The following is a 26,175-nucleotide window of genomic DNA, read 5'->3' on the forward strand; positions in this document are numbered from 1 at the left end:
GCCTAGGTCAGCTAATGAAATGTCTGCTTTTTACCGAATTCAGTTCAGACTTGCCCTTTAGTGCTGGGATAGGATCCCCTTCAGATTCACGGGAACCGATTTTATACAAACTTCATCCGGAGGGCGCCTGAGCACCAGCTGGAGGCTGTCTGTCGGCAAATGTAATTTTTCTTATAAAAGGTTCACAATCGCTAGGAAACAAAGCACTAATGCCACCCTTCCAGGGCATCACAGGGATGGAGGAGAAAGCCGGGATGCAGCCGGCGGTGCCCGGCCTGCAGGCGGCCCCGGGACGCGGCCGAGGCTCCCTGCCCGCCCGGGGTGGGGCTGGCCCGGCCCCCGGCTGAGGCAAGAGCGGCGGGGCCGCAGCGGGACCTCCTCCTTCTTCGCTGGTGCCTCTCTCGGTGCCTCTGTCTCTCTCTGTCCTTCGCTGTCCCTCAGTGTCGCATCTCTCTTGGCAGACTCGGAGTCGGCCCCACCCGGAGGATCGCAGAGATGGCGAAGGTGAGGAAGGCGGCGGCTCCGGGAGGACACGGCCGCTCCCGGGGACATCCTTGTATTATCCCTCGCCTTACTTTGACTCCTTACCGATTTCTTTTCGGGCTCCCTTAAACCAGACCATCCCCAAGCCCGGGCGGACGCAGGCGGGAGAGGGACGGGGATCATGTGAGGGACGCGTCAGGCACAACTTTTTTTTGTTTTTTTTTCCTTTTTTTCCACCAGTTTCCACTACTTTAGCCAAGTTTTCAGTACCCCGTGTTCTTGCGCATGGGTGGAGGCTCCTTCCACCAAAAGGAAGGAGAAAAAAAAAAAATATCGCCGTGGCACTGCCTAGTGGGGGCTTGAGGCTCGGTATTTCCAGTCCCAGTTTTCCCATAGCTAACATGATTTTTTCTGGGAGCCTTGGAGCTATCGTGCTGTTCTTAATTTGGGGTTTTTTCCTTTGAAGCCCTTGGGTTGCTGTGGTTTAAGCCTGGATGAAGGTGTGGAAAATGGGGCGGACTCCAGCATTTGTTTCTATAGTTGCATGAAATGCATACACTCTGGAAAATAAAAGAGGAGTTTAATGGTTAATTTGTAGGGTTCACAGGGGTTTGTAATGGCTTTATGAGGTTTGTACTGCTGTAGGAAGTGAAAGCAATCAAGGTCTATTAGGGCTTTCACAAAGGTCAGAGTAATTGCACTTAATCAGTAGAGTGATTAGCAGTCTTTTAATATCCTTGTGAATATTTACTTATATTATGTCTGGATTTAGTTTTGAAAGAAAGGGAACTTATTTTAAAGTAAAAAAGCTTTTAGTAGTATTTTTTTCCTAAATTCTTCAAGTTTTGTTTGTTTTTTTTTTCTTCTGAGTGACAAAGAAGGGATTTCTTTCTCTAAATGTCAGGCGTGGATATTAGGATGCATGTTAGGAGAACAGGAGCCCTTCCCCATCCCAGTGCAGGGCACCTGGCCAGAGGGATATACTTGGACAATAAGACTTTTATTCCAGTACCTGTAGCATTGCTTATGGGCTTAAGGGTAAGTTCCTTTTACTAAAAGCATGGAAATTTACATTATTCTCATCTGTCCCACAGAGACAAACTTTAATTCATCTTCTTAACAGGAATATTTCATTCTTCAGTAGCGCCAACCAGTCACGCTTGGCTTCAGCTAGAAAGTTTACTGCCTAAGGTGACACTTGGGGATGGTTTTTTATCTGTGGTGGGTGGTGGTATGTTGAAGTCATTGAACAATGAGGGTTTTTATTAGGGAGGCTTTGTTCTCCAATTTCCACATTCATTGGGCTGCTTTCCATGTAAGTAGTATTCTTTGCCTGTGCAGTTAGGCATCCATGAAAGACTGGGAGTGTTGAAGTGTTGTAGCTTGTAACTAATTTTATGAAAATAAGAAAAAAAAGTAAAGTAGAAGAAGAAACTCCTCATGACAGCTGTCTGTTCTAGATGTTGCATTATGAAGTGGAAATAAGATTGAAAATACCCATGAAGTGTTGTCTGTCAATTGATAGAAACTCCTTGTGCACAACTAAAGCTTCAGAGTTCACAAAGGCTGCACAGCACAGTGTACTGGAGTCCAATTTAGCCTAGGTACATCACTGGAGAATAAAACCTTTGAAGAAGGTACATTATATTTGGAGTCTTGGTCACTGAAGTACCTGTCCTTGCTCAGTTCTGTGAAGATTTATTTTTTTCTTTGCCCAAAGGCCTGAGGAATTTTGTGCGTTCACTGTGTTCACAATGAACAGAAAGGTTCATTCATTTTGTAGGAAAACTACAGCATGTGCTGCACAGGCTGTTTTCTCCCTGCCTGTGTTTATCTGCTTTCTTTGAGGCAGCATTGCTGTCCTGGCAAGCTGCCCTTTCTCTCCCAGCTGTGTGTCTGCAGTGGTCTTCGTAACTGCAGTGATGCCCAGGGCACCGTCTTCCACTCAGTGAACAGGCTGGGAGCTGCTGCTCTGTGCTTGCTGGCTTGGAAATCTGGGAAGAAAGCAGCAAGTGCTGTCGACTGATCTGTTTTGGTCTGCTAATCCCAATTTTTTTCCTGAATGAAACTTTGGGAGTATTTGGTGTGTCCCTTAGTAAACTTCCAGGGAAGGATCGCTTGCTGGTGGTGAAGGTGTGGTCGCTCTATGCTGTATCCGGAGTTCCTGTTCTGCCAATGTGCATGTGTGAATGGGAGCACAGGGATAGTATTGCCAGTTCCATAGTGCTCCAGAGGATCATCTCACATTCCAAACTACAAACATTTCTTCAGAACTGGGCTCTGAGCAGCTCCCTCTGTGTCTTTTGAGATTACTCATGAGGATGGGTTTCTCAAATGTCTCTGCACTGGTTCCTACATGGCTGCTGCTTTCTCTTCTCCTTCTCTCCCACCCCCTGCTTCCTTTTTTTTTTTCCAATCCCTCCTCCCTATCTTTGATATCTCCATGGTGTACTGACTCAGAGTTCACCACAGATGTTGTGCAATTGTTTTTTTCTCAAGAGTTTAAATTTAGTGGGGCAGATGTGAGTGTAGTCTGCTGACCTGCACTTACTCCTCCTGTTTAAGCAGACGGTCTGAAGCACTGTTAAACTTGGAGAGGTGTTTTGCAGACATGTCTTCATAGCTTTGCATTTGCTTCAGCTCTGCACCTGTATTCATCCACTCACAATGTCATTTGCACTGTACTGCCCTTGAAATGTCAGGAAGTAATTGCATTATTTCTTGTGTCATGTTGGTTTTAGAGCACTGGCATCTCTGCGTGGGCTTCAGTGGCTCTGAAGGCTTTCAGGTCAGCAGTTCTGCAACCGTCTGCAAGACGGTTCTTGTGTAAGACACCTTGCAGCAGTCTGTCATTTATTCTAGCACATGACCTTCTGGGCTCTCCTCTGTCTGCTGGAAATAGCATACCTTCTCTCTTTGCTGGTAAATATTCTCCATTTCCAGTCTTACCACACCACGATTTTCCTGTACCATCTTGTGAACAAATGGCTGCTTAAAAAAAAGAGGAAAAAAGTCTCACAACACCTTCTCTGCACTAAATACTGGGTTTTCCAGCAGCGAATCTTTGAGACACTGCTTCTGTTGCTGCAGAGAAAGGGGGTGGCTCTTCATCTGTGGAACTCTGACTGAGAAGAAGTTGCTGTACGTGGTACAGAGCTGTGGCAGGGGGGAAGGAGTCTCAATCAGTTCAAGTATGGTCTGTTGTTTGCTGATATCAAAGCTCTGCATTTAACAGTGGCTAAACACAGGTGCTTGTGGGTGGGAAATGTTTTGTGTCTTGGTGAGGAAAATGAAAAGGAACCTCTTTAAGTGGCTATTGTTACTGTTGCCAGGATATGTGGCACTATGAATTTGTGGTGCTAAAAGGTCTCTTGGGAGATGTTCCCTAGGAGGTGCTGGTTAGAAGCATTTCACCTGATGAGGTTTTATCTTCTCCTTCTGGAAACCTTTGCTAGCATAGAATTGGACAAAAATACCGGAGAATGTGAATTTGCTCATTTGGAGGGGCTTAAATGCTAGAACAATATTATCTCTTCCTTTATAGTATTTTTTTTTACTTTTTTTCCCCCCTCTGCCTTTTTGTGCTAATTTTATGTTTCTAGGAGTTTCATTGGTCTCATTGAGTAGTGTCTGAAGGAAATGAAAGCTGCTGTTCATTTCTAGTGTGTGATCACAAATTTCACTTGCACTGCACATGACTCCTTAACAACAATCACTGTATTGAGGAATATAAACAGAAAAGAATGTGTGTGGGTTTGGGGTGTTATAATCTTGATACACTTTGTGTTGAGGTTTTTTGTGTTGAACTTCTCCTTATATTTTACTGCCTGCTGTGTAAGGTGTGGTGATTGAGTAAAGGATAACTGCAGATTACAAAAGGATTTATATCAAAGACTATTTGTCTTTTTCATTGATGTGCTTTGGGTGCTACTGGGTGGGGAGCTTTGCTATCCAAAGAAAAAAGGACCTATGAGGCTACTACTGTGTATCTGCTTACTTAAACGGCAAGGAATGTTTCTAGTGATACTAAAGATAAGGTATCTTCTCATAGAGGTAAATAAATAATGATGTTTGTCTGCTTCATAGCTCCTGTTTCAGATTTGCTGCAACAATGAGTTTGGGTCAGCCTGTGATTGGTGGTTCAGAAGAGGTGCTGCCCTCTTTTTAGGTGGCCAAAATGTGCCATGTTTGGGGAAGGAGGAGACAGCTCTTCCCTCCATGGACTGAGTATCTTACTGCTGCAGAGCTTTCTGCTCTTGTCCATGTAATTCATAAATGAGAAATATGAACCAGAGTAACTGAAAGGGCACTTGTGAGTAGTGGAGTGTTTTAGATGGATTTGTGGTTGTTGAACATGGTGTGCCTGAGTATTCCCTGCTGTACCAGATTGCGAGGCCTCACTGCAGTGCTCAGGTTGAGTAGGGTTCCGATGTGAAGTTAGGGATGGCTCCACCCTTTCCCGGTATTGGGCCAACTATTGGGAGCGTCACATCGGCCCACATGTGGCTCCTAAAGGCAGGTGCAGCTCAGGTTCTGATGGAAGGTGGTTGTGGCAGGTGGGAAGCCAAAATCCACTGGGTGCTGTGTGCTACAGGGGAATGCCTGGAATGCAAACAGTGCTCAGACATCAGGAAAAGTCTTAGGCTTTAGCTGCACTAGGAGATTTTCAGGAACTGTTCATCAAGCTTAGTGCATGCTCAGGCTTTCCATGCAGTGCTTTGGAAAAGAGTTTTGAAGGATTCCTGTCAGTTAAGAAAAATGAGAAGGGCGATGCAGAGAGATTTCATCTGGCATGTAGTGTTCACACATTCTTTACCAGCCACACAGGAACGTGGGGCTGTTGTCACAAGACTTAGGAATTCTGAAGGGGAACACCACTTCCTTATAACAAGATAAGCAAAAGAAAGTGAAAGATCAATATCTGCTTCCTCTGAGATTTGTTGACATTGTTCATTTCCAGAGGAGAATTGTGGTGCTTCTGTAATATTAATTATGTTGAGATAATATGGAACAAAAATAAAATAAATAACCCCACTCCAGCTGGAGTGGTAGTAAAGGAGGAGGAGGGAAAGGCTTTTCAGTCTTTATCTGTTTCACCAAATTAAATTCAGTCCATAAAAATGAGTCCCAAATCCTTGAGATTTTTTTCATGGTTGCCTTTGGAATTAGCTAGGGAGATGACAATAAATTCTTTTGAAGTACTATCTGATAGGATTGCTCATAATGGGAAAAGCAGAGTGTTCCGTGGGTTTGTCATACCTCTGAGTTTTTTTGGATGTTGGAAACCATCTCCTAAAAAGAAATTGGTTGTTGCCATTAAACACTGTGGCACTTTTGTTCTGATCTGTCAGAAAATGTGCAAAATTAACCTTTGCTGGCTGCTGCTGCTGCTATGGGAGCTGTGGGGAGTCTCTGCTGGCCAGGAGGATGCGGGAGCCCTGGGGCAGTTTCTGGTTACTGCTGTTTTCTCCCTCTCCTTCTGGCTGACCTGTCTCTAATGAGTTCATTGACTGGAGACCAAAGCACGTAGTGACTGAAATTCCCAAATCCAGGGAGGGCCAGATAGCTGTGCTGCCTCTGGAGTAATCTGGTGCCAGTCTCAGTAGGTGTCTTGGCACTTGCTCTATTGTGCTCTTTCTTGAGAGTGGAAAAATGCCGTGCCTGTACTGATTGCTATGTTTTTTACAGCAGTGCTTTCAGGAAATTTCCCCTCTTCAGCTATTGGAAGCATCTTCCTGTTCCCCCAACCCTGTTGTTCCCCCTTTTGGGAAACTATTAACTATTTCCATAGTTAATAAATAAACTACTGTGCTAAACACATATAGGTTCTTGAACTATCCTGTTTAAATAAAGGCAAAACTTTTCCACAAGGATGATGAATGTCCTTTTGTGTTTATTCCAAAGAGAAATTCCCTCAAGAGCCATGTTCCATGGAAACCTAGTGGAATTATTTTTGTGTTAGGGCAAGCTGATCTCTTATGCTTATGTTTGAACTGTTTGGTTTTTTCTTAGCTGCAAACTAATGTAGCTGAATCACTGTTTAAGAAGTTGCTCATGTCAAAAGCACTGATAAAAAATTGAAAGCCCTTGCAGAATTCAATGGGTCTCATTTGCAGGGTGGTGGAAAAAATCAGTGTGATAGTGCTGGAGAGTTCCAGTAGGGTTTTCTTGAGATGTTATTTCCATATGTGTCTTTGTGCCATTTGCCTAGCATACATGATTTGTGCAATTAATTTTTCAAATTACTTTAGCAAATGATAAATTCTAAGTTGTTTCCCTGCATTCAGGTTCCAGTGTTGGAGATAACAGTATAATTGGTACATAAATATACCCAAATTTAGCTGGTGCACTGCTAAGGAAAACTGTAGTAGTGCCTCTGGAGTGAGCTGTGTTTAAACACCCACAGACTGCTCTTTAGCCAGACAATTGCAAGAAAAATACAGTCAGCTTTTGGATTGTGAATTCAGATTTAGCTTGAGCTTGTGTATGAACTGAGAGATGCAAGATTCTATTTCATGGCTTTTTCCCTGTCCCCCTGACCCTATTCCTTCCCTGCAGTACACGAGAGGCACTGTGACAGCCTTCGCTCCCTTTGATGCCAGAGCTGATGCAGAAGCCCTTCGTAAGGCCATGAAGGGAATAGGTAAGGATAATTTCTATTTTACAAGAAAGAAAGGGCTGTTCCTCCTTTGCAAACATCCTTTCTGATCTACTTTTCTGTCTCAGTAGACGAGAATAGGGCGTGTGTCTACAAGCCATGGAACCACAGCCCCAGGACTGCACTGGTCTGGGCGTGTCCTGGTTGTGACTGCGCAGCTCTCAAAGATGTTCATTTTTGGGTTTGCATGTGGGAAAAAAGAAGAGATTTATAAATTCTCCATTAAGAAATGAATGCTCTGGGCACACAGAAGTTTTACAGTGCAGTAGCTCTGGATTTACAGGGACAGCTGTGGAGAATTATAGCAGCATGGTAGGAACTCTACACAGAAAATCCACAGCAGCCTCCTGGGCCTTGGAAGTGTGTGAGCACAGTGCAGTTACTGGGGCAAGGAATGTGAGCACACAGTGTGAATGCAGACTGAGAAGTGGTTTTTAAACCCACACTGTAGTTTTCTTCCCCAAAACTTCCCTGGGAGAACAAACCCTGAGTTGGTGCTTTTTCTGAAGCCACCTGTGGAAGGAAGCAGAAGGAAGGCATGTGATACGCCTCAGCCTACAGGCAAACTTAGTAGGGCTGGGAAGATGCTATGCTGGGAGGACCTACCTTGCAAGCTTTGTGTATAAAATGGACAGCTCTATGCTGCTGCCCTCTGGGGTGTCTGGGATTGCTGGACTGAGTTTGCTGGGACTTGGCAGTTGTTGGTGAGCCCAAAGGCAAGACCTTTCTGTGGAATACAGATTTACTAAACGTTACAGCCGGTGCTTGGAGCAGAGTCTGGATCAGACCGCTGATGGAGAACAAACAACATTTTAAGTCCTCCAGTCATGTTTTTACACCAAACTTGGTGGCTCAGCTTGGGGTATGGGGACATTTGTTTTAAATGCTTTTGCTGTTTGCCAGTAGGCTTCGTTGTCAAAGTGTCTTTCACTGCCTTTTGAGTTGGTGACACTGCAGTTTGTTTTTCAGAGTGTTTGTAACTCTTTTTTCTTTCTAACTTCAGGGACTGATGAAGAAACCGTGCTGACGATTCTTGCCACCAGAAATAATGCTCAGCGTCAAGAAATAGCTTCTGCCTTTAAAACCTTATTTGGCAGGGTAAGAAGAAGAAAAGCTACCTCTGGAAGTGTGCTGGTTCTGGCTTACTATGATTGCTTTAAAATACGAGGCACATTCACCATGCTCCCTGTAAAACATTCCTTGCAAGAAAATTTACTTTTGTCTCCCTCTCTCCCCCACCCTGCCTTACCCTAAAAAGAAAAAAATCACAATATGTTTCAGGTTTTCCAAATGCCTTTTTATCCTTTTCTCCTGCCTTATTTGTTTCAGTTGAGGTACCAATTTAAACAAAAAGAGTCTTTCAGCTTGCAGCTTGTGTGCATCCTTTGAAAATGCCTTGGTCTTTGTTCATCACAGCACTGTTTGTTCTGCACTAGGATCTCGTGGATGACCTGAAATCAGAACTTACTGGCAAGTTTGAAACCTTGATGGTGTCTCTGATGAGACCAGCATATATTTTTGATGCTCATGCACTGAAGCATGCCATCAAGGTAAGAGGAGGGAGAATTAATGTGTTATATGAAATGATAGGCGCTTTTAGTTGATTTTTTCTTTTTTAGGAATGAACTTTGGTTGCTAAAGGGAGTGCTAATAGAAGTAGGCTTTAAAAAAAATAAGCCAAGTTATGCTGACCGCTGCCAGTTCCATGGTTTTGCCTGGTTTTTTTTCATCCTAATAACTAAGAGGCAGTTTAGAAATCTACACAGCATAAAAATTGTTCCTTTTGGTTTAAATACAATGAGTAGATATGCAGTTGCTTTCATATTTTTTTTGCTGCCCAAGTGCAGTGCTGAAGTCCAGAGAGCTCTGGATTTTTCTGCTGTGAGCAGCCAAGGTTTTATAGCTATACAATACAACTGTATGGAAATTAGTTCAGAGCATTTAATGGAAGTGTGGTACTCTGTTTCTTCTTGACTCTTATTTAAGCTACAGAGTGGGTTACCTCTGATGGATTGCAGTGCAAGTCCAAAATTGATGAGCTTGTGTAAACTGGTGTCCACCAAAATTATGAGCAGGTATTGTTTGTAGTATTGAATGTGCTGTAAAAACTGCTCTCAGTAACACAGAGGGAACAACTGATGGCCCTGTCAACGTTACCCTTCTATATTTTCTCTTTAGTGAATGCATTTAGTGCCTTTCTGGGCAGGCCAGGTAAACAAATTACAGTGTGGATGTGTAGAAATTTCAGTGTCTCTTCCATGTGCTCTTTTTTCCTGCCTCTGTGACACCTGTGGGATTTCAGGAGTTAGATATCCCTGGACTGTTTACAGTATTGATCAAAACAGAGGTTACTGAACTTGACTCTAGTGTGAGGTAGTGCCTTGTGGAATGACACTTGCATGTAAACTCCCAAGATCCTGGATGAGCAGCTGGTTAATATGTAGGCTTTAGTCAACTCTGCAAGCAAGTGCTCGTGCATCTGTGACCCAGCAAATAGTCCCTCAGACAGAAACTTCGCTCCTGGAGGTTTTCTGTAATGCCTTTATGTGCATTGGGGGAAGGGGAGATGGTGCCTGACAGAGAAACTGGTAAAGGCCTTGTTGATTAATAAAAAAAATTGTACTCCCAAGCATCTCTTATTGATTTAGGAGTCAAAGACTGACAGGGAAATGACAGAACAGATGGGTGTAGGAGGGAAAGTAGAGATAGTGAAACAAGAGTGGTTTTGTTCTTGTCACTTACAAAAAAGAAGGTATTAAATCTGAGACCCTGGAATTTCAGAGAATGTGTCTGCACAGGAAAGGATGTCAGGACTGGCTGCAGTTCAGCCAAGGAGGGTAACAGTAAAGCAGATGTGGTGGCAGGGACTTGAGTGCAAGATCTCAGCTAAGAACACTAACTCTGTGCTCAAGGCTGTCCCATCAATTTTCATTGCTGCTGCTTGGATTAGAGCAAGTTGAACTGTGCCTGCCTCCCTTGTTGAGTAGGCACGTTCATGAAACAATCTGCATTTTGGAAATGACTACCTGTAACCTGGCAGGTTTATATTCTGGATGGCTTTGTGTGCAGTTGCAGATCTTTGTTTGTGTTTAGTATTCCATGTTTTCCATACAGGGAAAGTTGTAAATAACGTGCTGAAGCAAAGAAATGCTCAGTATTGCATTTCAGTGTTGCTTTTGTGAAATGACTCATTTGTAAGTCTAAAGAGCAGTGGATTATTCTTGCAAACAAAGTGGGCTTAGACTTGTGGAAACAAGATATTGGCCTGGATTTTGTAGGTTTTATTCCTGTAGAAGTGAAAGAGTGGCTATTGTTTCTGCTGTCATTAAGAAGTGCAGAATTGCTGGAACTATCTGGGTTAGCAATTCTGTTGTGAAGTGTGTTTGCAATGGAAGAAAGGGTTTGTTTAACACCACAGTTCACAGCTGGGTGCAGAGCTGTGCTGGATGGATCTGTGCTTATCTGTGTCCTGGCTGGTGACAGATTGCCTATGAATTGGAGCAAAGATGCAAACTTCCTCCATTTGCATTTCCCCATGTCCTTGATTGTAATAGCAAAGAACTGAGGCACACCTGGCTGTGCTTGGGCCTGGAAGGGCCCATCTGAATCCTGCAGCACTGGGCTTTTATAAATTGTTGGATTGGGTTTGAAAACAATCAAGACAGAAATTCTCTTCAAAATCCCCACAGTATACCAGAAGGAAGAAAATAATTTTTATTTGGTCCAAATGTGTAAGTTTATGCTTGGTTTTGATTGTCAGAGGGGATTCTTGTTTTCCTTTTGTTATTCCATCAACTGATTGTTACTTGTACCCCTGCAGGGAGCAGGAACCAATGAGAAGGTGTTGACTGAAATTCTTGCCTCCAGAACACCTGCAGAAGTGCAGAATATTAAACAGGTTTATCAGCAAGGTAATTTTCTGTATAAAATAAGGGTCTCTGTTCAGTTCCCTTAATGATTTTAGCTCATCTTTTCGATAAGGTCTATCTCTGAACTGATGGATGTGTCCAATAAGAGGGAATTTTTCCTGCAGTGTTGCAAAACTTTGTATTGAAAGAAACTAGAATTTTAATTGTAAATTGAATTGGTTTTTATTTCAGGGTTATAACTGCAGGTTGTGGTACTTTGTGCTTTATAGTTAGAATTCATTCAGAAGCATTTCTTTCTTCCATCCATTATTTTCATCCCTTTGACTGAAAGGTAATTTTCAGTAATTGGAAACAAGAAAACTGATACCACATAAAAAAAACAGAAGTAATTTTTTTTTTTAGCCTTTTGATCTATGTTGTGTTCAAATGCATTTATGCTAAAGCAGGTGCAGCTTTTGGCAGTCCACAGGAGTGGATGCTTTTACCCTGTGATTGTGGGGCTGTTCTTCAGGGTGATGTTTAATTCAACAGATTTATTTTAGCTCTATGCAGATTCCTACCACACAAGAAATCCTCACGTTTTAATGAATTTTGAGCCCAAACACAGAGTCTCCAGGAGCAAGATTTATTAGTAGCAGACTTCCCTGGGCTCACAGTTTTTGTATAGTGAGACTGGCATGTTTTAGCATGACTTCATGTCTGTATCCTCTTTAGTCTTAAGGAGCTGAATCCATGCATGTCACCTTGTACTTCAAAATATTGAGTAGTCTGTTCCTGACATGAGGTATGAGGTGCTGTATCTTCCTCTTTTAGAGCAGTGTTATGTTGTAAGTGAAAGTAGAATGTGTCCTGACTGTAAAAGATGTTTCTGACAGATGATTGTACAAACTGTGAATCAAGTGAACTCTTCGCCTTCCCTTCCCCTGAGAATGGGGAGCGAGGCTGTAAGGTGGTGAGTGGATGTTGCTTTTTTGCAGAGTATGAAGCCAGCCTGGAGGATAAGATCACAGGAGAAACATCAGGCCATTTCCAGAGGCTGCTGGTGGTGCTGCTGCAGGTGGGTGTCCTGTTGTGTGATGACTTCCACTTCTAGGTGCACTTAGCACTTTGTGCTTTCTGAGCTGGGTTCTGGATGGGCCCAGGGCTAGGCAGGATTGGCTCTGGAGCCGAGTCACTTCCTCTGACGTGCCTTGGGCTCTCTTCTGAGTCCATGTCAATCCAGTGGTATCTGAATCCACTCTCTTCTGAGATATTTTCATATCACTGAAGCAAAAAACTTCTGTGATGCCTGTGGGTGTAGCAGGTGCTGCTGTGTGGGGTTTTGAGGGCAAATTGGGAAGAAGACACTTTTTTCATACAGACACATGCAAGGAGAAAGGAAAAACAGGGTGGCTTTGGAGAAGATGCATGAGGGGGTGACTTCTCACAGTAACTCACAGGCACAATGTAACAGATAAATGCTTTTTTATCTACCTTCTAATTCTTCAGTTTAACAACTTCTGAATTTCTGTTTAGGCAAACAGAGATCCTGATGTTGGGGTTGATGAGGCTCTTGTTGAGCAGGATGCTCAGGTGGGTGACTGATTTGGGGTTTGGGGTATTTCTACAAGTTGTCTCACAAAGATGGTAAACTGCTAGAATTCAAATGTGCAAGAGTGATAGTTAATGTTCTCTCTGTTGTTTTTATGTTTTCATGTGCCTTTGTATGTTCTGGACATACATAAAAAAAATAATAAAACAAAAAAGACATACAAAAAAAGTGTCAAAACTTGAAATAATGGCATCAAATTTTTTTGCCACTTTCACATTTCGGTTTTGCTTATTACTTAATGAGGGGCCTGAATGAAACAGTGAGTAGATCACTGTCAGAGGGGCTGAGGCTTGTCGATGCTGAGGGACCCACTGCTGGAAAACTCAGATGTTAACAGCTAATTCCTTAATACCTGACTTGAACTTTTCTCTGAATTTAGTCCCTTGTCCGTGACTGCTCCCTAACCCTGTCTTCTGGATGGAAAGGATTGCCAGCAGTTCATTGGTGTCCTTGCCAGTCTCTTGCTGGGTGCCATTTGCTTTGTTGGAGTGACAGTCAATATTTCAGCAATTTGATTACAACTCATTTAATACATGTTTCTTCTCAGTTATTTCAGACAACTCTGCATGAGACATTTTTCTCTCATAAATTGTCTGTTTAGATGAAAGAAATACAGGACTTGTTCAAGGTGATAAGGAGTAAACACAGTGTATCAGATCAATAAAACATTCTCCTGAGAGGAAGATGGAGAGACAGACTGGCTCAGGCCTATCCTTTGTCACTTGAATTCAGGAAGCATTGTTGTTCTGCTGTTAAAGTTAATTTCCTGTGAAAATTACAGCTGGAAAATTAGAGGGGAAAACATTTGAATTGTGAACTAGATTGTTCCATGAAATTTTCAGTTTTGCTTTTAGCTGGGCCTGTGTAATAGAGGAAACACATGAAGCACCAGCCCTGGTAGGTAGGTAGATTCCTTTTGGCCCTTTTAATTTGGTTTAAATGAGCAGCTAAATTTAGGAGGCACCAAACCCAGCTGTTGAAAAGGTCCTGGTTTTCCAGAAAGTCTCTGTGGCTTGCTGCATACATTTAGCCTGAGCTGGGACCTGGAGTCAATGGACTTTCCATTCAGCACCCAACACAGCGGGAACAGATTCAGTCATTTTCCAATTGCTATTCGCAGGTACAGATGGTCAGAACTGAGGTACATGACTGTGCAGATGTACAAGTATTTTTGGCCTCCCAGTGTTTTTCTTGAGTCATATATTCTGGAAAGTACTTGACACATTGGAAGGCAAACTTTTTGCTCAGTGGTGCTTTCTAAATTTTTTTGTGTCCGTGATTACTAAATATTAATTCAAAGCAATTGTGAGACTTTATTGAGAATGCCTGAAGGAGAAAGTCTGACTTTTTGGAGGAGATTTTGTGAATATGACTTCTCTAAAGTTATACAATTGAGGTATGTTTTGTGTACTGCCCAATGGCAAGGCAGGTAAAAACTTAGAGCTGACATAAAGTGCTGTTTATAACTTCTAGTATCTCTGAATCAATCTTTTGCTGGCATTCCTAAATGCTGTACTGGGACTTCTCATTTGCTACTGGATGGAGAGTGCTGGTATTCATTTGGAGGAATTAGCATATATTATTTGTAATAAATATCCTGGCAGTGAGTGCCTTGAGAGCTTTTTCCTCTCTGCCTTTTTTTCATTCTGTACCATTAATATTAAAAAGATCATAGATACTACAATATGTACAACCTTTCTCCTTACAGAGTGTTTAGCACACAGTTTGGAAAAAGGCAAAGTTTTCCAACTGTCAGGAAAAAAAAATTGTTTAATTTTCCAAATTTCTTTTTCTTTCTCATTTTCTCCCAGCTTTTGCTCATTCCAACTTTTTAAATGCTTTACTTTCCTCATGCTGAAAATGCAGCCAGGTCTTTGTCTGCACCAAAGACTGACTTGCCTGAAAAGCCATGAATGTGCTAAAACCATGATTAAAATCTAGTTTCAAATGACTAAGAATTTATCAGCCCACAAATCCTGTTTTTGAGAGCTAGATCCAGCTTCCCCTCCTTCTTGGAAAACTTCCTCCTGAGCCAAGTTTGTGTGGTTCTGCTGTTGAAGAGACATCACGCAGCAAAATTTTGCTTCTCTGTTTGAAAAAGGGAAGGGGGGGGAAAGGGCAGAAGCTTCAGGAAGCTTGAGGCTTATGAAGAGGACTTCGCATTGTCAGTTTCAGGGCCTGAAGCTGCATTACTTGTGGAAATGCCTTCACACTCAGTTTCAGATTTTTCATTTATTTCTAAGATGAGTTCAGTACTTATATTTATTTTTTTCCCCCCCATCCTGCTATAGCTTGTCAGTGAATTTAATACTCCTTAGGGTGAGACAAATAGAGCTTTTCAGCAGGATCCGTGGACACAAAACAAATGCTGATGTTTTGATCTCTTGAATTCGTAACAGGTTTTGTTCAGAGCTGGGGAGCTGAAATGGGGAACAGATGAAGAGAAGTTCATCACTATCCTGGGGACCCGCAGCGTTTCCCACTTGAGGAGGGGTAGGTAGTGTGGTTAACAAGGGCCTTAAAACTTATGCCTGAAATCCAGCCTGGAAAACTCAGCCCATTTTGAGGTGCATATTTTATGAGCTGCTGATGGAGAGACAATACCTTTTCCCCTGCTCCTTGCCCATCCATAGGTCTGTTTTACCAATCTGTTTAGGCTATTGGGAATAACGCATGGGGCTGTACAGGGGGCATCTGATGGGAAATGAGTGCTCCGAACAGGACAGGGAGTGGCCAGTAGCACCTGAACTGTGGATAAGGACACACAGGTGGCACTGTCCTGAACTGGACACTGAGGGCCACTGAGTGCACTGGCAGCAATGTTGACTGTTCACTGACTGAGCATACTTTGTTTTGCAGTGTTTGACAAGTACATGACCATTTCTGGCTTCCAGATTGAGGAGACCATTGACCGAGAGACCTCTGGTGATTTGGAGAACCTGCTTCTGGCAGTGGGTAATTGAATCCTAACATATCTAGAACCAGGCTGCCTTTGCTTCCTCCTAGGCCTCTTTAAATTGCACTTGTCACAGAGACTGGCATGAAAACAGGGTTCCTTTAGAAAGGTAATCACCTGGGATCTATTTTTATATCTAGAGAAGAGGTGGTGAGCTGCATTCTGTTTGGTCATGTGCACCTCTGCCAGAGGTGAGACCATATTCTGCCTTCATCTGTATTCCTGGCAGCTTAACTAGGACAGTGTTGTAGAGCTGGACTAGTAAAGTCTCTCTGCTATCAGAAATACATGTTTGTTCTAAAGCCCAGAACCCAAAGAGTTTCAACAGGGGAACAGACCAGGTGACACCACAGGAGAGAATAACCCAGTGACACACTCCTTGTCTTGTCAATCAAAGTTTGCTCTGTATTCAATAGCAGTCAGTAATTCAATCATTTGGCTTTCTGCAGTGAAATGCATCCGAAGTGTGCCTGCCTATTTTGCTGAGACCCTGTATTATTCCATGAAGGTATGTAAATGTTTTCCCTAGGTCACTTTCCATCTCTTCCAGCTACAATTCCTCTCCCTTTAGCTTATTCTAATTTCTTCTGCTGCTGTAGATGCTGACAGGATACTACAAAATACTTAGTATCACTAAGTATCTTTAAAAGGTTCAGGGAGCGCAAGGCTGGGAGAGGATGCAAACAATTCATAAGATTTCCTTGGAGTTCATCATGGGTTTGTCAGACCATAGATCTCTTACAGTCATCAGCTGTTTTTTGGCTTGGTGTTATTACACTGGAAAATGTCTGGCAACATCCTTTGGGCGCTTCTGGCTGAGTAAACTGCACCTAAACTGTCTTTAGTTGGAGGATGTACTGAGAAAGCAAAGAATTGTAAATTGTGCAGATTTTAGTGCTGTTTGGGTGGTGAGTATTTACAGACCAAGGGCATTAGGTAGCTCTGAAACACCATTTGGTTACTATGCATCCTGTTTTGAGAAGCAAAAGAAACTCAGTGGAGAAAAGGAAAGGCTTAAACAGCTGTGAAAGATTACACACAGGAATTGCATTAGCCATGCATCCGTGTTTCTGTTGGCTCCACCTTCTCTCGGATGGGGAGAGATTAGCAGGGAATGCTGAAATTTTTAACTCCCAGTGGGTAATACTAATTAAACCAGAGGCAGGTAGTCTGTTGTTTTCAGGCAAGTTATCAGCTTCCCTGAGGAATTCTTCCCTTCCTCTTCCTGGAGAGCCCCGAAGTATGTTTGTCAGAAGATGAGGTGACAGCTTGAGAGTTAGTGATAAAACACAAAATGATAGCTTAATTTTTAAAAGTCCTTTGCTGCTTTTGTAGATACCAATGTAGAATAAGGTTCAGGTGAAAAATACAAAATACTGTACTAGTAGGCTGAGCTGTCTGAGGAAGATGACTTTTTTCTTAAGTATTAATTTTTATTTTTTAAAGAATGCAATTTTCCTGTAGGCTTTAGATTCTTATACACTTCTGTTATAAGGAGCCTGACGAATGTGTGCTGGTGAGACCCCCAGTTTTTTTAAAATATAAATAAAAATCATTAAACACTTCAGATAAGAAAGTTTTTTGTCAATTATTACTCTGACAGAGGAGTTTGTACTTCTAATTTATCCATTTGGCATGACAAGGTTCTGCACTGAGCAGAGCTTGCTTTCATGATTAGGGCTTGGCTTCTATTCCTCAGAAACCACTGGACTCATGGCATAACTTTTGAGCAGCTTTAGGGCATTTCTAGGTGTAATGCAAGAATATTGCCCCCAGAAGGATTGAGTGGCCCTGGACGTTAGGCTGAAGATGACCGTGGGGGCTCTGCCAAGTCCTTCCCTGAGGTGCATCCGCAGGTCAGCATGTGAAAGTTTGTATGGCTTCAGCTTGTGTGGAGTCTGCCTTGTCTGAGCAGAGGGGTCAGGGCCTTGGTCTGCACAGGAACGTGAAATGTTTCAAGCACTGAAGATGACAGAGTGGGGCATGTTTGTGTGGTTGGAAAAGGTTTGTGAGGTTTTTCCCCCAGAACAAACAGCTGGAGAGTTCATGGGATGCGTTACTCTGCCTGTGTCCTGCTGTATGATGTTCCTTTGTACTGGTCACTGCTGGGGTTGAGGTACCCAGTTCCAGAGCTGACTGCAGTTCTGCAGCCTCAGGGTGCACTGCAGGGGGGATTTACACCTGGTTGTGATGGTGGTGAGCAGCTGTGCTACCCTGCAATTGGAACCCTTGGAACTGAGTTCTTTTATGTGGACATTCACAGTTGAAGCCTGAGATGAAACATGAAATAAGAGGCCTGAGCATTTGACACTTGATAGAGGTTCAGGGATTAGAGCACCCTGCACGGGTCAGTCCTCTGTTCTCCACGTTGCAGTGTGAATGTCTCATGATACTGCCCCAAATATTCTCTGTTCTGGAGCTGAGCTGCAATGCCAGAGTGGTTTGAGATGCCACTTGTTGCTTTCATGTTGTAGCAGTTGTTTGTATTTCATGTTTTGTTGCAGCGTCTGTCCAGAGCAAGCTCATATTTGAAAGTTATTGGGTCTTTTCTCTTTAGGGGGCTGGCACCGATGATGACACCCTGATCAGAGTCATGGTTTCAAGAAGTGAAGTTGATCTGCTGGATATTAGACAAGAATTCAGAAAGAATTTTGCTAAGTCATTGTATCAAATGATTCAGGTAAAAATTACTGTTCTGTTCTCCTGAGAACAGAATTGCAGGGGTCATAGAGATGTCAGTGTTTTCACTATTGTTTTTCTTGCCAGAGAGTGGGTGTGGGTGTACAGCTGGGCTTTGAGGTTGGCGAGCTCCTCTGCAGTTTTGACATGGCATTGTTTAAGTGGGGGACACTTGGTATGGAAAAATATTTCCTTACAGTGTTCACTAGGGCAGATGATGTGGTTTTCTGGAATTGCAGTTACTCATACACCATTTTTAGCTACTGCATCATTTCCTTGTTCTTGTCTGGGTTCCTTATTGTGCAGTGCTCCAGAGAAATAACACTGGGGTTGGGAGTCCGTATTATCATGAAGTTCAAGTATCAATATTGGATTGTGGTGTGGAACCCTTTGCAACATTTCCAAGTGTAAAGGTTTTCACTGTGGAACCACTCTGAGTCATAATTTCCTTGGAGGGGATGGGAAGGAGCAGGAAGGGAAGGAGCCAGTAAGGAACCCAGAGCCAGCTGTTGCTGCAAAGTTAAGCCAAAAAGTGCTGGTTTTTAATTTTTTTTTCTTATTTTATTTTGAAAGTCCTGCTTTTTGGTTTTTTTATTGTCATTCCTGAGATTAGGCTCCCTTAACCATGCTGGGTAGAGTTGCTTTTTGGTGCTGCCTATCAGGCCCATATGGATTTTGTATCAGAGCTTCCCACTGTTCACAGGGAGCAGAGCTGGCACCTTTCTAGGCAGCAGCAGGTGCACTTTGCCCATGTGTTGCTTTTGGTGCTGCTTTGGGCTTCTTCTTTGGGCTTTCCCCTGCAGACAAATGCATCAAATGTGAAGTGGGAAGCTCTGTTTTCTAGTAAAGCTTTTGGAGGCTTTTTTTCCTCTGGCCATCTGTATGTGTAAATGCAGCTCTCATGTAAGAGGCAGAGGATTTCTTTGTGTCATTCCTGAACAGAGAGTCATCGATGTGGATTTCCTGTGGGGTGGGATGAATGTGTAACGTGCTGGGGCTCTGCTTGGCTGCTGCTCTGGTGACTCACTATGCTGCTGTGCTGCATTGACAGAAAGACACGTCCGGGGACTACAGGAAAGCGCTGCTGCTCCTCTGCGGCGGGGACGACGACTGACGGGCAGGGACACGCAGCGCTCGTTGTGCTCCAGCTTTGCAGCCCCTCATTAGCATGTCTGCCTGAGGTTTTGTATCTTAATGCTTTATGGCTGCTTGAATTTATACTAGGATTGCACTTAGTAAAAAGGAGCGCATTGTTATCCCTCTTCTTCTCCACATCCCAGCTTCCAGGAATTTCAAGTGCCTTTTGTGATCTCTGCGAGGGTCACCTTCATGGAAGGTGGGTGCTGAGGACAGAACCCAGTTCTTTACAGGTGTTTTGCTGAAATAGGAAAAAATAATCATATATTTCACAGTAAATTCAAGATTATCCTTTTTTGCTTGTATTCCTTACATTTCCATGAATGTTAAGCTAGTTCTAACACGGCAAGGAAATCCTTTGTATGTAATATTGGAATGAATTTGCTGGACATATTACAAGCAGTCATTGGAAATCTAAAGGACCAATAAATCTTTTCCCCTCTCATCACAGTTGTATGTGGTTTTTAATCAAATTTTATGTTTTTTTATCTATTTTCCCTTTTATATGATTCCACTGCCTCAGACTGTTGGTGTATGTTTCCTCCCATTATTGAGGTTTTGAAGCGCTCTGTCTTGATTTCCAGCCTAGAATGGGGTGCTGTGGTGATGCTGCTGTTCAGTGTAGCTGGAAAACCAAAGTGCTGGTCCTTGCTGAACATTGCATTCTCTTTTTGTGCTGCTTTGTGTTTTTCTTCTCCTCTAAAGCTGGGGCGGGGAAGGGAAGAAGGAAGGAGAGTTGCTGTGCAGGGCCAAAGTAGAGCAGATATGCTGCCCTCTGAGACTGGTCTGGAAGCAGGTGAAGAAGTGGGATGTTTTCTTCAGGGATCTTGGGAGAAAAGAGAATGGTTGCAACATCCCTCCTCTCAGGTTATCAGGGAGCAGAGCATGGGGTGAGAGAAGCACCAGCCTGTTTTGTGGGCTGTCTTGAATCCTCTGCTTTAGTTCAGCATTTATGACTGGATCTGAAAATCAAATTGACATGTGTGAAGGAGAATAAAGAGCTCTTTCATGCCTTGGTAAGGTCTGAACACCATGGCTCTAAACGGCTTATCAGTCAGTCACATACATCAGCTGCAGAAGCTGCATGTTTTAATGGTCCTCCTGAAACTGATTCTTCACAGGTTATAAAGAGCTTTAAAACTTTTGTGTTGAATAAATGCAGAGTTTTAATTTTTTACGTTGTAATTCTGAATTAGTACTGTCACGATCTCTTGCTACTAAGTGCTTTGTTTTCAGTGCAAAATATGCAGAAGAAAAAAATTATATTGTGTTCAGATGTTTTCTTCCCTTTCCTGATATGACTTGTCAGTTATGCTTTTTGTGGAGTCTTTACAAATGTCTTAGCAAGGATTGTTAATTAAGAGCTACTCATCCTGGATGTGGCTAGCTGCACACACTGCAAGGTTGGCATGACCACTGGCCTGGAAATACCTTGGGGTAACGGGAGGTTTTGGGGGTTTTTGGTGGTTTTGTTTTTTATCCTTTTCTTATTTTTTAATGATTTAATTATTGCCAAGGCAAAAATCATTCACAAAAATCTTTAAGGCACTGCTTTGGAGATTATATATAGACACTATATTTAATTTATCAATTTATTCTAGTTTCTTTAGAATTTTTAGGAAAGTACCATCTGATCTTCATGATTTGTTTGCAGTTCTTTGGTAGAATTTTGGTTCACGTGTGGAGCTATTCCAGCAGTTTGCCTCTTGTCACAAGCCTGATGCTTATGATTTAAATTGAATGATCTAAATTACTTGCAGAATTTGTAAGTAGTGACTCTGACCAGGAGTTGTAAGGGGACAGTGTAGTATCAGTCATCTGCAGAAAGTTTCAATATGCAAATGGAAAAAAACATTTGAATTTCCCTTTTGAAGTAATTAAACAGAGAAAACAAAGTCTCAGAGAACCTTTCTTACTCTAAGAAATCTAATTAACATGTAAAGAAGATAATTGAATTGCAATTTTTGTAGTATTGTGTAGCATCCCTTTAGGAATACAAGATTTGGAATCTTGGGTACAGAGCCTTCCTAAGAGAGCTTTAAATTACAGCTGCCAGTGAATTAATTACTTCCTCTGTGGCCATAGTTAATCATGGGTGTGTTCGGTTTTTCTCTCCATCTTCTGAATTTGAGTCATGAAAATTTATCTTATGTTCATCTTGTCACAATTCAGAAGTGCTGAGAAATCCTTTCAGTCTCTTTGCAAAGTTAATTTGTAAAGATTTGAGCATGAGCACTAAAATCAGCCCTCTTTATCTATGAAGAACCTGTTTTAAACCAAACTCCAGAAAGTACAATATTGTCAGTTTTGCCTGAAGAGCTCCTGTCCCTTCCTGCTTTGTTTCTCTTCCCCCCAGAGGAAAGTGTTTAAGGGGCTCCTATTTTATTGCTAGAAGTGTGATATTCTTTATTTGCTTTCATCAGTGTGTCTGTCTTTGCAGTACTGAACACAGTGTATGGGGGAAAAGAAAATTATTATCTTCTTTACTTGGTTTCCCTCAATTTTGTTATTGATGCATATGAAGTTATGATTTTACTTGGTTTAGATTCATGGTAAGTGCTATTTATATTGTTTCTTGCTCCCACTTCAGCTCCCTGACAAGCTGGAATTGCTGTGGGCATCCAGTTACTCAAATATGTGCTGAAAGCAGTAATTTGTGAACAAGGCAATGTAATTTGTGAACAAGGCATGAAAAGCCTAAGCAATAACTCTTGTTTTTGATTTAATGCAGAATTCATCTGGAAGTCAGAGAACTGGTGAGTCATGACAGTGAGGAGGGGTGGGTCACAGCTTCTGTGGTGTGGGGCTGTTTCTGGTGTCCTCTGGAAATGCCACTCAATGGATAACCCGGAGCAGGTACGTGGAATATGACTGAACAGCACTTGGTAGGAAACTCACCTGCCCGGTGTCTCAAGTTCATCCTCACCTTGCATTTCTGACTTGAAATGCAAAGGCTTCACCTCTTTGTCTCAGGAAAGCTTTTAGCATGTGGTTATTTTGTTCCTATCCCAACAAAGCAGCTGCAGAAACACTGAAACCTCCTGGAGTGGCTGCACATAAGCCACACAAGGCTTTTTCTAGCTGTGCCTTCAAGAGGCGTTGCTATAATCAGCAAACAGAGCTAAGTGGAAAGCCTTGTTTCATCTTCTGCTGCCTGTAGTTACAGCTCCAGTTCCTCTGGCTGTCGGGGGAGTGAGTTGAATTCCCGTTTCCCAAATGGGACAGGTCTGTCGTTTTCTCCAGGCCTGTGCCATTTGCCATGTGGGCAGGGGATGGTGCTGTTGTTCCAAGTTAATCTCATGCAGCCATGGTGGTGCCCACATTCTGTTATTCTCTCTGGAATCACTTCCTGAATTTTTTTTTTTTTTTTTTTTGGTTACTTTATCTGGCTTCCCTGACCTAAAGCATGAGTCAGACAATTGATTTTTTTTGTTATGTTTTCAGAATCTTTCACTGCTATCTTGTGTCCATTATGAAATGAGAGAGCAGTGAACAAAATACTTCAGTGGAAATAGAAGCTGGGTTTATGCACATGACATTTTTATTAATGTTAAGCATTTACCTGCTGGAGTCTGAGCGTAGACAATATTCACTCTTACTCCCCAGTTATGGGAAATGAGAAAATATGGTTTTCTTCAACTCATGCATTTACAATTGGGGAATTTAGCAGAGCAGATTTTGCTGTGCAGTATTATTTGCTTTACAGAGATTTCGAACCTGTGGTCCCTGAATTACTGCCCGGTCTTAGTAAGCCTGGGGTGTTATTTCTTATCATTCCAGCACCAGCATAACTGCCCTGCACTCTCCAAAGAAACTGGAAGGCTGTGGAGGATCTGATATTTCAGAAAGTAACTGTGTAATTAGCAGGAAAAACTCGTGGGGTGGAAAGGATGGGAAAAATGTTTTGAATTTTTTTTTCTTTCAAATAGTTATGGTAGCAGAGGTGGCATTTGTGGGATGTCATGACAAGCTCTTGGAGCAGGAGAGGGGAAGCATGTTCTAAGACACAAACTTATCTGGTCTGCTACCACAAGAAAAAAATGGCCAATGTAATCTTCCACTGAGATCTGTGGGAAATGGGCTCATAAATCCTCCTGGATTGAGAGCATACATGAATAGAATTTCATCCACAAAATAATCTGATATCTTTAACTTTTTGGCTACTTCTAGCCTTAATTTCAATAGGTAGCAGAAAGGTATAACAAAAGGGGCAAGTCTTGGTCATTATTCACATCTATGAAGTGTGTCATGGGAGTGAGGGAACCTGAAGGAAGGAAATAGAGATAAAAGCCACCTTGTGTAGGTGATTATTTCCGCACACTTCGCAGCAAATGTGTTTTCCTCTTACCCTTCCTGTTCTCAAAGCCTCCTTCAATAAGAGAAGACTGCAGGTTGCATATAATGAGGCACAGTAGTACCCCTGAAATCCAGTGAAAATGTCATTAGAAGTCTTGCTCTGTATCAGTTGCTGAGTATTCATCACATGTTCTGTTCTTTCATGCTGATTTCTTTGTCTTTGTATGCAGAAATATTAAATCAGGGAGGTTACTCTGTGGATGCCTCTATAGCTTCATTAACTATTTTACCTATTTATTGTTGCTCACCCTTCTGCCATTTAATATTTACTTTCAGAAAATAATCTTCTGGTGACAAGTTTGACTGGAGGAAATTAAGAGTTTATAGATCCTGACTGTGCTGGCACCACAGACTGAATATGAATGATAAAATATTAAAAGAAAAAAGGCCTAATCATTTTTGATGAGTTTCAGCAGTGACAGCTTAGCAAGAGAACTGACTTTACACCATGACCACCCACTGCTCCTAACAAATCCAGCAAGGCAGTGTTTTGTCACTGCATGCACTTGATCGTATTCACCATCTCAGCAGCTCTGCTTGCAGCACAGGCAGTCCCACATGTGGGCCTCACTTGAAATGGTCTGAGGTTGTTCTTTAGTGGACTCAGCAAAATTTTCCTTAGCAATAATACAAACATGGCTGGCATGACCTGTGGAGGGAAGAATAGGGCTGGGGGTTTTTAGTTTTGTTTTTGGGTTTTTTTTTGTTTTTTTTTCCTACACCCCCTCCCCTTTTCTTTCCTACTTTATGCTTAGATATTAAAACACTTTATAGATGCTGTTATCTGCAGGTAATCTGACTTGCTGCTCCACAAGGAGCATGCACAGTGATTCTCCATGCAGCTGGGTATAAAGCATCTGTTAACCTTAAGGGCATAACAGAGCAACGACCTCTTAATGCCATTTACAGTGAGTAAAAATACACTGTGATCCATCAGAGGCATCCCCTGGCTAGAGAAAACAAAACCCAGCCAAAATTATTGCCTAATTATTTAACCTGTTTATGTTGTGTTTTGCCTTGGCTCAGCACCTACTGTGTCACCTTCACTCCAAACTGAAGTATCATCATGTGCATTTATTTGCAGCCTCTTTCTGTTTGTTTCATCTCTCTTACCAGGCTCTTGTGTTGCAGATGAGGATCTGAGCAGTTGTGGCTCGAGTGAGCTCTGAATTTAAACAAAAGATCACTTGTCACACTCTGCTTCAGTCCATGTGCAGGTAGAGCTTTGATTTTATGGTGACCTATAGACTGTATAACGTTACCTGGAGCCTGAAAATGACTGGAGGGAAGGAAGGATGAGCAGACTACAAATTGATGAGTGACCAGAAGAGGAGTCATCGTTACTTACTGTTCTCAGACCAGAAGAACCAAGGGGACCCCAGCAATATTGCCAGGTGGGAGGTTTAGAAGCAAAATGAGAGGAAGTGTCATGACATGATGAACTTACAGGACTCGCTGTTAGGTGGCACTGTGGAGATCATGGCTACAATTGCACTTAGAAGCTAATAAGACAAGTTCATGCAGAGGTCCAAGGGTAAGTTTCAAGCCAGATGCAGAGTGTAGCTCACGCTGTTCCCGGCTGCTTTTCCTGGGAGCCCTGTTTGTGATGGATTCATGACTGTCACTGTTGGCAGACAATTACTGGATTAAATTGCCCATCCTCTACCCAGGTGCCAGGTTTTATTTCCCCCACCCTTACCTCCCTGGCCAGCAGAGTGTAGTTTTTCTCCATGGCTGCCTGCTGAGTCACAGATTAAAACTGCAAGTCTTTCTCTACAAGAAAGTGCTGATTTGGTTGGGAGCCTGTTAATTAATGGCCTCTTGGGATTGGCCTTGCTGAGTTTGACCTCAGCTAAGATGAGCTGAAGCCATTAGGTGGATAACAGTCTGTCAGGAATGTTGTAGATGTGGCTGGTCCTGCCTTGGGGAGAGGAGAAGATGGGGCAGTGTTTTTCAAACTGTTTTGGTTCAAGACTCACCTAAAAGTTTTTGAAAAACAAAACAAAAATCAATGCAAATCGAAGGAAAGCTTTGAACATGAATCTGTTCCTCCCTAGTCCCCTCTAATTTCATTCCTTTGCAAAGGATATGTGTTGTGTGTGGAGACGAAATAAATATTTGGTAAATATTTGGTAAATATTTGCAGTGGTTTGTAAGGCTGCATCCCCGAGGAGTTTTGTCTTAAGCAGACTTCTGCCATTTCCTATTCTTGGAAACAGTGAGGAAACACCTCACTGCTCTCCGGGTTGCGCTTGCCTGCAGCAATGCCAAACTGATGGATGGCAAGGATCTGACACCAACAGAAGCAGATCTGTCTCTTTCTCCTTGTTTATGTGTTTCAGAGTGCCCACAGCTCTCAGTGCAGGACACAGAACCTGGCCTGTAACAACCACACCAGGTATAAATGAACAGACTAAATTCTATTCCTAGCTGCCAGTGGGAACAG

At 42.5% G+C, this 26,175-nt stretch overlaps 1 protein-coding gene across 1 annotated transcript; it reads left to right on the forward strand.

Annotated features, from left to right (window-relative positions):
- Positions 1-343: 343 nt before the first annotated feature.
- ANXA5 (annexin A5) lies at positions 344-19,818 on the forward strand. The gene is made up of 12 exons (XM_005530901.3): positions 344-504; positions 7,042-7,126; positions 8,145-8,239; positions 8,578-8,691; positions 10,962-11,052; positions 11,988-12,067; positions 12,526-12,582; positions 15,001-15,094; positions 15,461-15,556; positions 16,007-16,065; positions 18,115-18,237; positions 19,288-19,818. The coding sequence occupies exons 1-12, from the start codon at positions 496-498 to the stop codon at positions 19,348-19,350; spliced, it is 966 nt and encodes a 321-aa protein (XP_005530958.1). The 5' UTR covers positions 344-495; the 3' UTR covers positions 19,351-19,818.
- Positions 19,819-26,175: the final 6,357 nt, after the last annotated feature.

The sequence above is a fragment of the Pseudopodoces humilis genome, chromosome 6 (assembly GCF_049639895.1).
Source record: "Pseudopodoces humilis isolate 2021_Gansu_Grassland_sample_001 chromosome 6, ASM4963989v1, whole genome shotgun sequence".
In the NCBI taxonomy this organism is placed as follows: domain Eukaryota; kingdom Metazoa; phylum Chordata; class Aves; order Passeriformes; family Paridae; genus Pseudopodoces; species Pseudopodoces humilis.

Bases quoted from the DNA above. Each gene is read 5' to 3' on its own strand.
- ANXA5 (XM_005530901.3), top strand. The intron at 8,240-8,577 runs GTAAGAAGAAGA...GTTCTGCACTAG, and splicing joins TTAAAACCTTATTTGGCAGG to GATCTCGTGGATGACCTGAA. The intron at 15,095-15,460 runs GTAGGTAGTGTG...TTTGTTTTGCAG, and splicing joins CGTTTCCCACTTGAGGAGGG to TGTTTGACAAGTACATGACC.